This window comes from Aegilops tauschii, chromosome 2 (genome assembly GCF_002575655.3).
Source record: "Aegilops tauschii subsp. strangulata cultivar AL8/78 chromosome 2, Aet v6.0, whole genome shotgun sequence".
Taxonomy (NCBI): Eukaryota; Viridiplantae; Streptophyta; class Magnoliopsida; order Poales; family Poaceae; genus Aegilops; species Aegilops tauschii.
In genome coordinates, this window is record NC_053036.3 from 420,702,097 (window position 1) to 420,718,002 (window position 15,906).

The 15,906-nt window shown below is 45.5% G+C and overlaps 2 protein-coding genes and 1 non-coding gene across 3 annotated transcripts; 1 reads left to right on the top strand and 2 right to left on the bottom strand.

Moving 5' to 3' along the window:
- Window positions 1–2,978: 2,978 nt before the first annotated feature.
- On the bottom strand, window positions 2,979–3,059 carry TRNAL-CAG (transfer RNA leucine (anticodon CAG)). Its single transcript has one exon. It is a non-coding gene; the product is annotated as a tRNA-Leu (tRNA).
- A 90-nt stretch (window positions 3,060–3,149) lies between these two features.
- LOC109753895 (ATPase GET3B) lies at window positions 3,150–9,320 on the top strand. Its single transcript, XM_020312816.3, has 11 exons — window positions 3,150–3,306; window positions 3,656–3,864; window positions 3,952–4,011; window positions 4,284–4,379; window positions 4,831–4,902; window positions 4,994–5,062; window positions 5,155–5,220; window positions 8,221–8,283; window positions 8,370–8,468; window positions 8,593–8,727; window positions 8,862–9,320. The coding sequence occupies exons 1-11, from the start codon at window positions 3,198–3,200 to the stop codon at window positions 8,997–8,999; spliced, it is 1,116 nt and encodes a 371-aa protein (XP_020168405.1). The 5' UTR covers window positions 3,150–3,197; the 3' UTR covers window positions 9,000–9,320.
- Window positions 9,321–11,910: 2,590 nt separating this feature from the next.
- LOC141041080 (uncharacterized) lies at window positions 11,911–15,073 on the bottom strand. The gene is made up of 2 exons (XM_073507191.1): window positions 14,165–15,073; window positions 11,911–12,189 (listed from the first exon to the last, which is right to left on the bottom strand). Exons 1-2 carry the CDS (start codon window positions 15,071–15,073, stop codon window positions 11,911–11,913), a joined length of 1,188 nt encoding a protein of 395 aa, XP_073363292.1.
- Window positions 15,074–15,906: the final 833 nt, after the last annotated feature.

Sequence of the window (15,906 nt, forward strand, 5' to 3'; positions counted from 1 at the left end):
AGGAACCATTCCGATGTCCAAACATAGCCATCCAATATATCGATCTTTATGTCTCGACCATTTTGAGACTCCTCGTCATGTCCGTGATCATATCCGGGACTCCGAACTATCTTCGGTACATCAAAACACATAAACTCATAATACCGATCGTCACCGAACGTTAAGCGTGCGGACCCTACGGGTTCGATAACTATGTAGGCATGACTAAGACACGTCTCCGGTCAATAACCAATAGCGGAACCTGGATGCTCATATTGGCTCCCACATATTCTAAGAAGATCTTTATCCGTCAAACCGCATAACAACATACGTTGTTCCCTTTGTCATCGGTATGTTACTTGCCCGAGATTCGATCGTCGGTATCTCAATACCTAGTTCAATCTCGTTACCGGCAAGTCTCTTTACTCGTTCCGTAATGCATCATCCCGCAACTAACTCATTAGTCACATTGCTTGCAAGGCTTATAGTGATGTGCATTACCGAGAGGGCCCAGAGATACCTCTCCGACAATCGGAGTGACAAATCCTAATCTCGATATATTCCAACTCAACAAACACCATCGGAGACACCTGTAGAGCACCTTTATAATCACCCAGTTACGTTGTGACGTTTGGTAGCACATAAAGTGTTCCTCCGACATTCGGGAGTTGCATAATGTCATAGTCATAGGAACATGTATAAGTCATGAAGAAAACAATAGCAACAAACTAAACGATCAAGTGCTAAGCTAATGAAATGGGTCAAGTCAATCACACCATTCTCTAATGATGTGATCCCGTTCATCAAATGACAACTCATGTCTATGGCTAGGAAACTTAGCCATCTTTGATTAACGAGCTAGTCAAGTAGAGGCATACTAGTGACACTATGTTTGTCTATGTATTCACACATGTACTAAGTTTCCGGTTAATACAATTCTAGCATGAATAAAAACATTTATCATGATATAAGGAAATATAAATAACAACTTTATTATTGCCTCTAGGGCATATTTCCTTCATGCTAGGCTATAGCCAAACAACTAGGGGCATGTGGCCCAGATGCAGATTGTTTGGGCAACGACTATGGTTTTTCTTGTATATATAGCCGGCCTCCATGAGGTCTCCTGTGTGGGTCCACCTCCTATCCATTGATCCAAGGGCTCTATAGGGGTCTCAACCTCTCCCGGTACATTCCTTGATGTGCACGGATCGTGTGGGAACAAATGGAGACAAAATCGATGAAGAATCGTGGAAGCTACAACCAAATCCGCAACCAAGATGGGGCGGTATGACCATGTGCGGTCATACCATGAACTGTATTCTCTTGTGGAACCTATGCGTGGTGTTTGGTATTTTGGTCCATGTTCTCATACGAACTTCGATGCCAATGTTCTTGGACTTGTTGGATTCGTGTGGACGAGCCCGATAATCTCACGGTGCTGGATCTTTAATTTGGGCTTATTGGGGAATTCCACTTTGTCAGATTAGTCAAAGGGTTTGGATCTAATGCTTGTAACTTCTCCGGATCGGTCCCAACTTGGTTCTTTTCAGCGTGTTAAGTCCACGGGAGCTACAATGCACCTACACCAACAATGAAACTGAGAACAACTAATAAAAAATAATGGTTGTGCAATGACCATAATAAAATGCTCGGAAACCAAAAATCATGCATAATGGAGATGAAAAGTGACTATATGGATCATGCTATGAGCGTTTTTGATGCAACGAACGAGCACTAAAACTGTACATAAAATACAGTCTCAATTAAACTTATAGGTTAGCTATAGCAGCATGAGCTACATATCCCCCATAAAGCGAGTAGTGAAGTCACCCATGGTTACCAAGAAATCATGTGTTCTCGGTTTGCTTTGTAATGCTTGTTGTGACCGAAAGTTGGATTGATAACACTTCTAGCTTCCTGATGAGCAGTCTGACTCATTGTTCCACCAAATGCCTTTATTGAATGAAGCTCGCAAAATTAGGTCGGAAAAAAACATCCTTATATTTTTTATGGCACTAAAAGAAAAGGAAATGTTAAGAGTGGGATTTGGATTGATAACACTTCTAGCTTCCTGATGAGCAGTCTGACTCACTGTTCAACCAAATGCCTTTATTGAATGAAGCTCGTAAAATTAGGCCAGAAAAAAACATCCTTATATTTTTTATGGCACTTAAAGAAAAAGGAGATGTCAAGAGTGGGATTTGAACTTGTTCCACCAAATGCCTTTATTGAATGAAGCTCGCAAAATTAGGTCGGAAAAAAACATCCTTATATTTTTTATGGCACTAAAAGAAAAAGAAATGTTAAGAGTGGGATTTGGATTGATAACACTTCTAGCTTCCTGATGAGCAGTCTGACTCACTGTTCAACCAAATGCCTTTATTGAATGAAGCTCGTAAAATTAGGCCGGAAAAAAACATCCTTATATTTTTTATGGCACTTAAAGAAAAAGGAGATGTCAAGAGTGGGATTTGAACTTGTTCCACCAAATGCCTTTATTGAATGAAGCTCGCAAAATTAGGTCGGAAAAAAACATCCTTGTATTTTTTACGGCACTAAAAGAAAAGGAAATGTTAAGAGTGGGATTTGGATTGATAACACTTCTAGCTTCCTGATGAGCAGTCTGACTCACTGTTCAACCAAATGCCTTTATTGAATGAAGCTCGTAAAATTAGGCCGGAAAAAAACATCCTTATATTTTTTATGGCACTTAAAGAAAAAGGAGATGTCAAGAGTGGGATTTGAACTTGTTCCACCAAATGCCTTTATTGAATGAAGCTCGCAAAATTAGGTCGGAAAAAAACATCCTTGTATTTTTTACGGCAGTAAAAGAAAAGGAAATGTTAAGAGTGGGATTTGGATTGATAACACTTCTAGCTTCCTGATGAGCAGTCTGACTCACTGTTCAACCAAATGCCTTTATTGAATGAAGCTCGTAAAATTAGGCCGGAAAAAAACATCCTTATATTTTTTATGGCACTTGAAGAAAAAGGAGATGTCAAGAGTGGGATTTGAACCCACGCCCTTTCGGACCAGTACCTGAAACTGGCGCCTTAGACCAACTCGGCCATCTTGACTTTTTGTAAAATAAATTTCAATACGGTAAACATGTTCATATTGTTTTTAGCGGTATTCTTTTTTTTTTCTGAGAGAAAGATTCCCAATTCGTAAAGACCTGAACTCAGCCCGGCCAAGCCAAGAGCCCTATAGCCCAAATGGCAGCTCTCCTGAACCCTACGGCTCGGCGCCTCACCCTCGCTGCCTGCCGCCGCCTCTCTACGGCGCCGGCGGTGGAGCCCCTCGTGGCTCACTGGAGCACCCAAGGTTTGCCCCCCCCCCCCCCCCCCCCCCCCCTCTCCCACCTCCCATGTGACAAGAATCGAATGCACGCATTTTACTCGCTGCTAGTTGTAGTTCTTGGTCTGTTTGGTTGCTGTCATGTTATGGACATTAGATTCTGTATATGCCAGTCAATTTCTCCTTGCGGGATAATGTTGCGTTGTGTTGTACGAGCTTGTACCATGCCTGGAATCTGTATCATACTTGTCTTCTGAGCCATGATCGGTTGTGACTTCTCTACTGAATTCCAGATTTGATACTAACTTAAAACCAGTCTGCTGCTCTGAAAACACAAGAGACACGCTAATAGTGCTATTTCTGAAATTTTGAACAGCAAGATACAATTCCAGTCTGGTGGAGGTTAATGGCGGATTTGGGGAGATGGTTGCCGACACAAAGAGGTACTACGTGCTTGGAGGCAAAGGTGGTGTTGGGACAACAAGCATGGCAGCATCGCTTGCTATGAAGTTTGCCAACCATGGTGAACCGACGCTCATAGTTTCTATGCACCCAGCACATTCACTGGGTGATACATTTGAACAAGTATCTGAGCTCTTGTATTGTTATGCAATGCTAGTGGGATTAATTCTTTAGCCCCTCTTTTGAATATCTTGCATTCGTTGTTTATAGGACCTGAGTGGCGGTAATATTGTACCTGTCAATGGAGTCGACTCTCTTTTTGCTGCCGAGGTAGGAGCAGTTGTACTGGAATGGTTTGCAATATCCCGTTCCATCTTGCAGTTTTATCTGTTCGGTGTGCATGGCCACCATCAGCTGTCCAATCATAAAACAAACACTTTTTATAATCCTGGAGGTAGTGAATGTTAGGAGAGGTTGATGTTTTCGATTTTGTAGTTGAAACTGGGTTCTGCCATGCTTGTACACTTAGTGAAGTCATGTAGAGGATCCAATTCTGGTCATGCTTGTTGCTTTGATGATGGATGGAACTTGTTTCTCTACAGATTGGCCATGTTAATACAAAGGAGGAATCTTCTAATAGTGGATCTTTTATGCGTAATATACTGGACAAGATAGGGCTTGGAGTCCTTGCTGATCCGGTAAACATCACCTCGGAAATCTTTTTTTTTTCTGCTTCTCCATCTTGCATTTTAGTTGATTTCCAGTGTCATGGTAAAGTTTCTTTTTATTTGCATCTACATTGATGCTTAAATAGTATACGCCATAGGCTACATGTATGCTTGTTCTTGCACTGCCATTTTCTTCATTCGCAACACACCCAGATAATGATGTGTCTTGAGTTTGGACTTTGGACATGAGTTGTTGGTTTCATATGCTTATATACCTTATTATGTAGCACAGCTGCATCATATTTGCATACCACTGGTCAGTTGGCCGATTATTTCACATGCACTTTTTATTCAACATTGTCTGATCAGACAGAGTACCATAAATTTATCTTTTGTTTGCTATTTCTTCGAGCAGAGACATTTTTGTTTTAATATCTTACTAGTTAACATTACTTATGCCCATGATGTCTGGCCTTTAAAGCTGGGAAAGAATAAGCTGCATGAAATGCTGATGAAAACTCCTGGATTTGGAGAAGCCGTTGCAATTTCGAAGGTATCAATCAAAGTTTACAATTTGGTGGGGAATTTATTATTCGTTACATACTTTGTAAAGTTTAGTCATCACCTGAAGCGTATCCTTGCAGCTGATGCAAATCGTCGAACTGCAAGAGAGCAATAAATTTAGGCGCATAGTTTTGGATACCGCGGCAACTGTATGCACACTTCACTTTGCCTTGAATCCAAGTCTATTCTATTTCTGCTTCTTTCACTTCTAATTGGGTTATTATACTTATATACTGCACAGGGGCATACACTTAACCTTTTATCTGCTACAACTTTAATGGAGAAGCTCCTTGGTATGGCCAATAAGGTGAGCTTTGCCGCAACCACTAACCTTGCCTCATATAGCTTTATCCTGGTTACATGAATTTCGCTTGATAGAGTATGTGTTTGCGCATGTTTTTTTTCTTGCGATATTTACATAATGGTGATCGAAGTAGTAATTATTAAGGAACAGCGGCAGGGACAAACTGTTAGGGTTTGTGGGCTTTCGCTCATATAAGAAAATAATTCCGTAAAAAATCCAAAGGCCTACTTGTTGCATGGCATAGGTGCAAAGTTTAGTCCCAAATGGATAGTGGAGGGGAGTTGAGACCAACATATAAGAGACTCTCTCTCACTCCTGCTATTAGCTTGAGAAGAAGACCCATACACGCACTCTCCTCCTCTGCTGCTGCCGCCCGCCTCGTCATGCCATGGAACACACGCTCGCATAGTGTTTCGTCGAGCCGGGCTTAGACCCATGCTAAGTATGGAGTATTTGTTTTTTAGCTTGCTGGTTAGAGTTGCTAATTATTTATTATTAGTTACGAGTCATTAGTAGATGCGTTAGTAACAGCCATTTCCGGTTTGTTTGATGGTGGGCTGTTACCGACTCGGATGTGGGTTTATCCCATCGTCTTACCCCACTGACTATAAAGAGAGTAGTTCGGCAACCCTAACCGTCACCCATCAGAGTGCATCTACCATCTGCCCGCTCGCACCACTTTCGCTGTTCCTCTCGCTCATCTTGGCTGCACGGTAGAGCAGGGCTCTGGAAATGTGCCTTCACGAACCTGCATCTGGTGAAGGGTGATAAGTTTTTGGGTGAGTGTGTCGTTACGACTGCTCACCTTCGTTTGACTACTTCCGTGACCAAGACGACTTCCACGACTTTGACATTGCGGATCTCGCCATGGCCGACACCAGCATGACTGCCACCGCTTGACTAGATTGTGTATCTTTTCACCTCTTTTCCGTTCATGTGAATGCTATTTATGCGAATTTTATAGATATGCGAGTTCTATGTTTTGTACGTAACTCGCATGCCTAGTTTAGAGTGTGATTAATATTGCTAGCACGGTTGTCATGGTATTAATCTGGATTGAATTAATTATAAATTTCCTATTTATTTCAACAATCCTAAAACCTTATTTGTTTAGGCAATTTTCAATTCAAGGCTTTGTTGCTGCTCTGAAACAGAACCCGTTTACGGGTGTGCACTTTAAGCTTTGGCAAATGAGAACCATCTTGTGGCTCACTGTTCCGAGCGCAGTTTGAACGACCACATTCTTTCCCTTGAACCTGTGAGAATTCTTTTGCAGCACAGGCTCTAGACTGTCTGTCGGCCCTCTTGGTGTGTGTATCTTTTGCCTCGTGTTCTCTGGGTACACGTAAATAGTGATTAGTCTCAAGATGGTTTTGTTTGCCAACGCTTAAAGTGCACCCCCTTATATGGATTCGGTTTCAGAGCAGTAGCAAAGCCTTGAATAAAAAATTGCGTAAACAAATTAGGTTTTTGGATTGTTGGAATAATGAGCAATTTTTAAATTAATTTAATCAAGATTAATATCATGAGAAGAATGCTAGCAATATTAATCACATACTCTAAACTAGTCATGCGAGTACATATGAAACGCATAACTTGTATATCTATGAAATTCACATGAACAAGGTGAACGGGATGTACGATCTGGTTGGAACGGCTGCTTTGGTGGCAGTCTTGCCGGTGTCAGCCATAGCAAGATCGGTAAAGTCGGAAGTCGTGGAAGTTGCCGCGGTTGTGGAAATATTTGAACAAAGACGAGCAGTCGCGCCGAGACGTCCCCCAAAAACCTAATCGCCCTTCACCGGGTGAAGGTTCGCTAAGGGCACGGTTCTGGAGCCCTACTCTCTCGTGCACGTGGTCGCCGGGATGGGGAAGCCAAGAGCGACACAGTGAGAGGAATGGTGGTGCGAGTGTGAGGTAGCAGATACGATCTGATGGGTGACACAAAGGTTGCTGAACTTATCTTTATATAGTCGGTCGAGTAAGACTTTGGATAAACCCACGATCCGAGTCGGTAACAAACCACATCTGAACAAGTTGGAAATGTTTGTTATTAACACGTTCGTTAATGAATCATAATAATTATTAATTAATTAATTATCCATTCCAACCGGCAAATATAAAACGCACACTCGACATAGGTCTGAGCTTGGCTCGGCTCTTTCATGAAACATGTGCGAGGCAAACGGCGGAGGAGGAGCGGCGTGTATCAGTCCTCTTCCCAAGCTCTTAGGAGGAGTGAGAGGCGAGAGTCCCTTGTATGTTGATATCAACTTCCCTCCATGTGAGACCAAACTTTGCACCCATGCCATGCAACTATAGTGGTCCTTTAATATTTCCTGAGAGTTGTTTTTTATATGGGCTAAAGCTACAAACTGCATCAAAGTAAGATTTTTCCATGCGGTGTAAGCATTAAACTGGGCTATGGACTTATTGTAACGAATTTTAACGGTAGAAAGAGAAAAGGAAGCCAAACAAACCGTTTTGTTCAACTCGCCTTTTTTCTTCTTGGACAATTAGAATACCCATTATAAGGCCAAAGACTTTTGTGCTGGTTTGTTTCCTGTTTTGAAACCCTCCATGCTCTTTTCTCTTAGGTAATATTACTTAGAAATATCTTTAGTTAATTTATTTATGTTGCTGAAATGCCCAAATGAGTATTCATATGAGATACTAGGTGGTGCATGCTACAGGTCACAAGGCCTTTTGACTACATGTTGGTGCATTGTGACAGAACTATAGTGTCCTTTTTGTTGTGACTACATGTTGGTCACAATGCCTTTTGACTACATGTTGGTATTGAATTCAAATAGTTAAAGAAAATAAACGCTATAAATACAGTGCGCATCCACAGTGATGTAGGAAGCACAGATTTTTGTACCAGCTGTTGAAACTCGTTTGGAAATTTTCCTGAATTATGCTTTGCTGGGACCCTGAAACCAGTCTTGTGTTTATGCGAATGTGCAAGTAAGTATAACACATGTAACTCCACGGACTTTTCAGGCTGTGAATTTAGCGTCATCCTTCCCAGCTCTTAAATCAGCTTTCGGGAAAGACCAAATAGATGTAAGTGCATACTAATTTCCTGTTTCAGTTGGATAGTTATGTTTGTAGCATGTATTACAGACTGATCATCTTTCTATTGTATAAAGCCTGCCAGGATAGAGGTGCTAAGAAAGCAGATTGCCAGAGTACATGAGCTTATGCAAGATCCACAATCAACTGAATTTATCATTGTGACGATTCCTACGGTAAATGCCCAACCATTATTGCAATAGTGGCAACATTTATTTGATGCAAAAATGTGAAACGCATAAAGCGCATGCATGGTAGCTGCATCTATTTGATCATGCTTGTGGGTGCTCGCTTTCTCAGGTGATGGCTATCACCGAGTCATCAAGGTTTCATGCATCTTTGAAGAAGGATGGTGCGTCAGCAACAAGGCTTGTCGTAAATCAAGTATTGCCCCCCTCTACATCTGAGTGCAGATTTTGTTCTACAAAACGCAAGGTACCATTCTGGCAAGTTGGCGCACGTGCTGTTATTCCTATGATTCAATTTGTCAAGGAGCTTCCAATCACATAATCATAACTTAGCAGTGCTACATCCCTTATCCCGAATTAATTAGAACTTGACGGTTTCAGGAAGAAGCACGTGCCCTGAATATGATAAGCAATGATCGTGAACTTGGCGGCCTAGAGCTAATCCAAGCGCCACTTCTCGATGTGGAGGTCAGAGGCGCCCCTGCTCTCAGATTCTTCGGCGATGTGGTCTGGAAATAGACGCTAGGATGCCAGGCCGTGACGAGAATTTTGTTATTTCATCTGAAACTCCACAGTACTGGTGGCGGCACTCAAATTGTCTAGAAATGTGGTTGAATCTGGAGAAAAGATGAAACCCAGCAGGATACCAGACTGTTCAGGCTGTAGACGTTTGGTAGGTTCTTAAATAAGAAACGGAGTATTAGTTGCTGCCCTCACGTGTTTATCTCTTATTAATTGGACAATCCATGAGTGTTGTTTCCGTTGGTGCAATCGTCGAGTTTAACCCTATACTTGTCATGAAACAGAGCATTTCTAAACGAAGCAAACCCGTTGTTTTCAGTGGGTAGAGAGGTCTCTTCCAGCTCCAGTGTGTGTGCTACTGCAGGCACGTTTTCCGTTTCTTTTCTTCGTGTGATGTGGCTGTGGCATGGCGATTATTTAATTTAAATAGCGATTAAAGAGCCTGACAGGTACCCATCTGAAGGCTATATTTGCACAACCGCTAACCAGATGTTTAGATTAGATATAAATCACTCGTATTGTTGTTCATAATAAAAATATTTAAAGAGGCTTGACGGGATCAAAGAGGTTAGAGGAATGGCAGCTGTGCGCACTTCACCTTCCTCAAGGTGGCCACTTCTGAAGCCTGTGTGCATCTCTGTGAAAAGACTCTTTTTTTTCCTTGTCTTATTAGTTCCTTTCCGCTGGGCAGCTAGGCATTCTATATTTTTAAGTTTTGTTTTGCCAGTCCTGTATTTTTTTTTGCTTTTCAGTCTCCTACTGGTGTGCCTTCTGTAAAGCCTTTTCCTTCTGGTGTTTGTTCTGTATTCTTTGCGCAAAGCGCTTGAAAATAAAATTATAGTATCCTTGATGTTGAAGTATAACCAAGGACCTGTTTTGTACATCCACTTAAGCGACAATTAATATATTATGGAGGGAGTAGCATACATGGTGCACAACAGCACAAGTCATCCTCATGATGCGCAATCTCCCTTTCACATTTATGAATAAACATCACACAGCCTATTGTTAAGATGTTTCTTCGATTTCTCGAAACGTATTATCTTTGGTCGGGCGTATGCATGGAGTTAAGCTGTACCGACGTACCCACACCTCTACTACAAATTACCGTGGTGCATGGTGGTGCGTATTATTTTTGGTCGGGCCTCCTTACCATGTGCATGGTGCGCTCCCATTTTGCTGATTAGAAAAGCAATCACATGTCTCAGCAAAAGGTGAAGATTACAGCACCAATCACTGGTGCCTGTCATAGTTATTTTAGACAGCATACGTAAAGTGCAGAGCAACCAAAGTATAGCCGAAAATCAGTTTTGGCTCTCGGATCCACATGCTCCAGCAATCTGGACCGTCCACACTTCTCATGATGCGCGTCTCGGATGTACTCCTATACTTTCTACAAGGGGAAACGTTGTCACCCGGCCGAAGATTCAGCCGGTCCCGTCCACGAGCGCAGCCCCTTAGTGATTCAGTTCGCGACATATAAGGTACACAGGCCCACTCCAGCGCTCGTCCTCCTTCTCCCTTATCTTCTCACGCTACACCTACCCCACACTCGCGCTGGGCTGCAACTTCTTCTTTGCTGCAGCCTCCTTGCCCAGACACGACAGCATCTCGCCGGAGATGAACTGCCAGCGGAGATGGCTGCCAACACCCCTCCCCCTCCCGAGCAAATCTTCCCATGCGCGTGGGCCTTCAAACTCCAACCACCACACACGTTGGTTGCGCGGCGAGAGGCCACCGGCGCCGGCGACGGTGACCAGCTCGCTGTAAAACCATGATCGCTCTGCCGGTGCTTCCGGTCATGGATTTCCCCCCGAACCGTCAGATGGGATGCTGGAACCAGCTATGATGTATGCTGGAATCGACGTTTCAAGATGCTGCATGCGGTGATGATTTTTGCTGGAACTGGAGTACAGTCGGCAACGTGGTCGTCGTCGTTTGTTACAACAAACCCCGACAAAAGCTATATCCACGTTCGCGTGGAGCTGCAACCCTTTTTTCCACACGAGAGCTGCAACCATGGACGATATATGCAGCGATGTTACAAACGCGGAGGAGAAGGTAAGGCGACGACCACCACAAACTACAAGGTTTTGCTGGAACCGATGTATATGGACGTTGCAACCGGCGAAGAATGAAGCTGCTACCCACAACTTTTTTGTTGCAATCATTCATGGTAGCCCCCCCCCTCCCACACACGTCGTTTTTGTTTCCACCATCGTCGGTTTTTGCTACCACCAAAGAATTTTTTGCTACATCCATTTTACAACCTAGCTGCCACCCGCAAACAGCGAGACAATGTCAACCATGTGGATTTTTGCTACTACCGTCGACTGCTTTTGCTACATCCATTCTTCACGACAACGAGACGCCGTTGGTGATTTGCTGTGAACCCCGGCAATGAGATCTAGCGCGTGACAGGGGGAGGATGTTGCAACCGGTCGCCGGCGAGCTGCAAACTCGACGAACAAGGCGCAACAGCAATCACGCGGTGCTACAACCGTAGAGCGGGGGAGCTGCAGATGCGACTCTTTTTTGGCTAGAATCGGTGAACGCTGGGAGCGCGACGGGTCACCACGGCGAGTGCGGCGGCGCTGGGTCGTCGGGTGGGGGTGGCTGGGGGGTGGGGTCTTGTGTGCGCTGCTACGGCGTCGTGTGAGAGAGCGAAGGAAGAAGCCAGGGGGAAGAAAGAAGACGCTGCGGGGCAAATCAAACGGCTGTCCGCAGCTGTATCGGGCGGCTGCGCACCGACCCAAATTTATCATCGCCCTTCTATAAGTTTTTTTTTCGAGAGCACGCCAAGAGCGTGCCTTACTTTTATAGAAAAGAGCAGAAAAAGCAATGTACAAGAGACCTAGGGGAGAATACAGGCAAACCCCCTAGGCAAACACCCCCACACACCCCCTAGCTAATGTAAGCCTACTGTCTCACAAAAACCAGAAAAACGTCCCCCTCCTAGACCGGCCGCCTTCCACTCCTTCAACTCCCCAATGACGGAACTAGCCAATTCCGGCGCATTCAACTGCTGGTTGGTCCTATTAAAGACTCTCGCATTACGCTGCTTCCAAAGCGCCCAAATAACTGCAATCACGACCGTATCAAAACCCCTCTTGACGTCACGACTCCATCTTGCACGTTGTGCCAACCACCAATCCAAGAGGTGATCCTGCGCGACCGGAATGGTTGCCTGCAAACCCAAAGCATCAAACATGATATGCCACACCTCCCTAGCGTACACACACTGGACTAATATGTGCTCCGCATTATCCTCCTCTTGAAGGCACGTATAGCATGCCGAAGGCCGATCTTGCAACCCATGCCTCGCTCGCCTATCCGAGGTCCAAATGCGATGTTGCACCGCCAACCAAGCAAAGATTTTACACTTGAGCAAAGCCCAACTTTTCCAAATGCAAATGGCATAAGGCACCAGAACTGCACCAAGGCAAAGCCGTTGGTATGTCGACCGAGCAGTATAGAGACCTGACGGGTCTGTAGGCCACGAAAAGGTGTCCGGTCGCGAGACGTCACGCTGTACCGTGCTTATAGCTAGGTTGAGATGAATGAGCTGCATGTGGTCACCAAAGCCGAGATCCCCTGATATATCTAGCAGCCACCTCCCGTTCTCCAAGCCGTCCGCTACCGTTCTCCTGTTAACCGTCCTCGTTTCCACCTTGGAATGAATGAATGGTGCAATATCCTTGGCAGAGAAACCATGGATCCATCGATCCCGCCAAAACAGAACCTTAGTGCCCTCCCCCACCGAAATGTTCACAAGGCTATCAAACACCGCGCGGGCATCTCTGTCCTCCGTCATCGGCAGCCCTTGCCATGGCCTCTCAGGGTCCATTCTACGTAACCATTCCCATCTCACCCGCAGTGCGAGCCCTTGCAGTTGCAGGTTCCGAACGCCTAGACCACCCAGGCAAGTAGGTTTGCAAACCGCATCCCAAGCAATCAGACATTGCCCACCATTGGCCTTATCCTTACCAGCCCAAAAGAAACCCCTCATCCATTGCTCGATCTCTTCCAACACCCAAACAGGAGCCTCCGCCACCATGAAGTGATGAATCGGTTTAGCCGCGATGACCGATTTCACTAGCACTAGACGACCCGGCCGGTGAATCAGTCCCCTTTGCCACGCCGGCGCGAAGCTCTTTGCTTGGTCCAACATAGGCTGCCACTCAGCCCTAGTGAGCGTCCTAATGGACAATTGCAGCCCCAGGTATCTGCATGGGAAGGTACCCATGCGGCATTGCAACACCGACTCAACCCGATCCTTGTCCGCACTGTCCCCATGTATCAGAATCGCCAGAGATTTGTTGTAATTCACCTTCAAACCCGATGCCTCCCCAAACACCGTAAGAACCGATCGAACGAGAGAGAGATTCATGAGCCGTGGCTTGACAAATAAAGCCACATCATCAGCATAAATTGACACCGCTTGGTGTGGAGCAATGCCAGTGAAGGCACTCAAGACTCCCATGGTTGCAGCGCGAATCATCATCTTCGAGAGGACATCCATGGCAATCACAAAGAGAAGAGGCGAAACTGGCCCCCCCTGCCTTAATCCCTTCACGTGCACAAAGCTTCTACCTGGCACCCCATTCACGATCACCTTCGTGCTTGCGGTCCTCAAGAGAATGGCAATCCACTGACACCACTTGGTACCAAAACCCTTCCTACGCAACACCTCAAATAAGAACGGCCAGGCAAGGGAATCAAAAGCTCGTGAGATGTCCAGCTTCAAAAACACTCCCGCTTCCTTTCGAGCATGAATTTTCCTGGCAACTTGCCGGACCAAGAGAAAGTTATCGTGGAGGTGCCTCCCACAAATGAACGCGGAGTGGTTCGATTCAACAATCTCCTTCATTCTTCTCCGCGCACGATTAGCAAGCATCTTTGCGAACAACTTGGCCGCGCTGTGGGTTAGGCTAATTGGCCTAAAGTCTCCCACCTCCTCCGCCTCGGGTTTTTTTTGGAATGAGCACGATATGTGCTCGGTTTAATTTGCCAAAACCCCTGCCATCTCCCACGTATAACTTCATGAACACTGCCATCACATCCCTCTTAATGATATGCCAAGCTTTTTGATAGAATGCAGTAATAAAGCCATCCGGACCCGGAGCCCGATCCGGTGGCATCTCCTTGATCGTGTTCCAAACCTCCTCTTCCGTAAACATCCCATCAAGCTCCGACAGGTCAATGCCTTCCAAACCAATGAAGTCAAGGTCCACTTCAACCTCCCGGGCATTGGCCTGCCCAAGAAGCCGCTCATAAACCTCCGAGAAGATCTCCTCCTTCCTAACTTGATCCGTGATCAGCTCACCATTATGTCTAATATGGGGTATAAAGTTCTTACACCTCCGACCATTAGCCACAGCTTGAAAGAGCTTCGTATTCGCATCACCTTCTTTGATCCATTTGAGCCTCGATCTTTGCCTCTCGATCGTACGTTGTAGGGAGGCCAGCCCTAGCATTGTGTGTTTTAAGGACCTCCTCAGCCACCTCTCCAACCAAGTCAGGGCCCTAGACTCCATCGCTTTGTCCAGCCTAAGGATGACATAATTAGCAATGGCAATTTGGATCTTAATGTTCCCCGTCGTCCTTTGACCCCAAGCTTGAAGGGCCACCGCCGTGTTCCTTAACAATGCATCCAATCTTTTAAAAGGGTCGGTGATCTCCTCTGCGCACACCCAAGCTTCCTGCACTACCTGCTCGAACCCCTCAAGCCGCGTCCAATACAACTCAAACCTAAATCTCTTCTTAGCGCAGAAAGGAGCCGCCGTGGAGAGGTGCAACGGGGCGTGATCAGAAATATTAGTGGAAAGAGCTTGCAACAAAACATCCGGATAGTAAAGCTCCCAATCCACCGACACAAGAACCCGATCGATCTTGGTCATCACCACGTTCTCCCTCTCATTGGACCACGTGAACCTCCTTCCATGCATGTAAAGTTCTTTAAGCTCATTGTTATCTACAAACGCCTTGAATCTCCTCATCATAGATCTATTAAGATTAGTGTTATTCTTCTCCTCCGCCCTTAGGATCATATTAACGTCTCCAAGGACCATCCAAGGTCCCGGGCAAGCATCTCTTCTATGTTGCAATTCCACCAAAAAAATAATCTTCAACTCATCCCCTTGGGGACCATAGACCACGGATAACCACCAATCCCATCCATCCTTGTTGCACACGCGTCCCGTGAGGAAGTTAGAGTCCCGAGTTAGATTGTCAATCTCCATGTATGAGCTATCCCAAGCAAGCAAAATACCACCCCTCGTATCGATCGCCAGGAGATAAGCAAAACCATCAAAAGATGGCCCAATGCATTGCATCACCAAATATGTATCAAGTACATCTAACTTCATCTCTAGAAGGCACACCAAGTTCACCTTTGCATCTGTTACATAATCCCTAACCGCATTCCTTTTAGCAGGGTTATTAAGACCCCTCACGTTCCAAGAAAGTACACGAGGATTCCAATCCATAAAAATCCCGGTACACACCCCAGCAACCAACCAACCACTCAGGCCTCCCCCACAACCACGGACGTAGTGGCAACCCTCGCATGCGCCGGTGGCATCTCCTTGCCGAACAGGGCCGCAATGACCCGAATGTGCTGCTCTCTGAGGGGAGACTCAAAGATCTCTGCTAACTCCGCGATGTTGTCATCATGGCCTTCCAAGTCCTCTGGCACGATGCCCAGAGCCCGCATTAGAACATTCTCAGCTTGAGAAGCCTTGGTCTTGGCAGGCTGTGCCCTCCTCGCACTCCTAGTGGCACGCCGGGGTGTGAAAGGCTCAGCCTCCGGACGTAGGGACGACTGGACCTCCAAAAGGAGCGGAGGTGCGAGCTTCTTCACCAAAGTGTTGCAGACCCATTTAAGTTTACCGAACGCAATCAC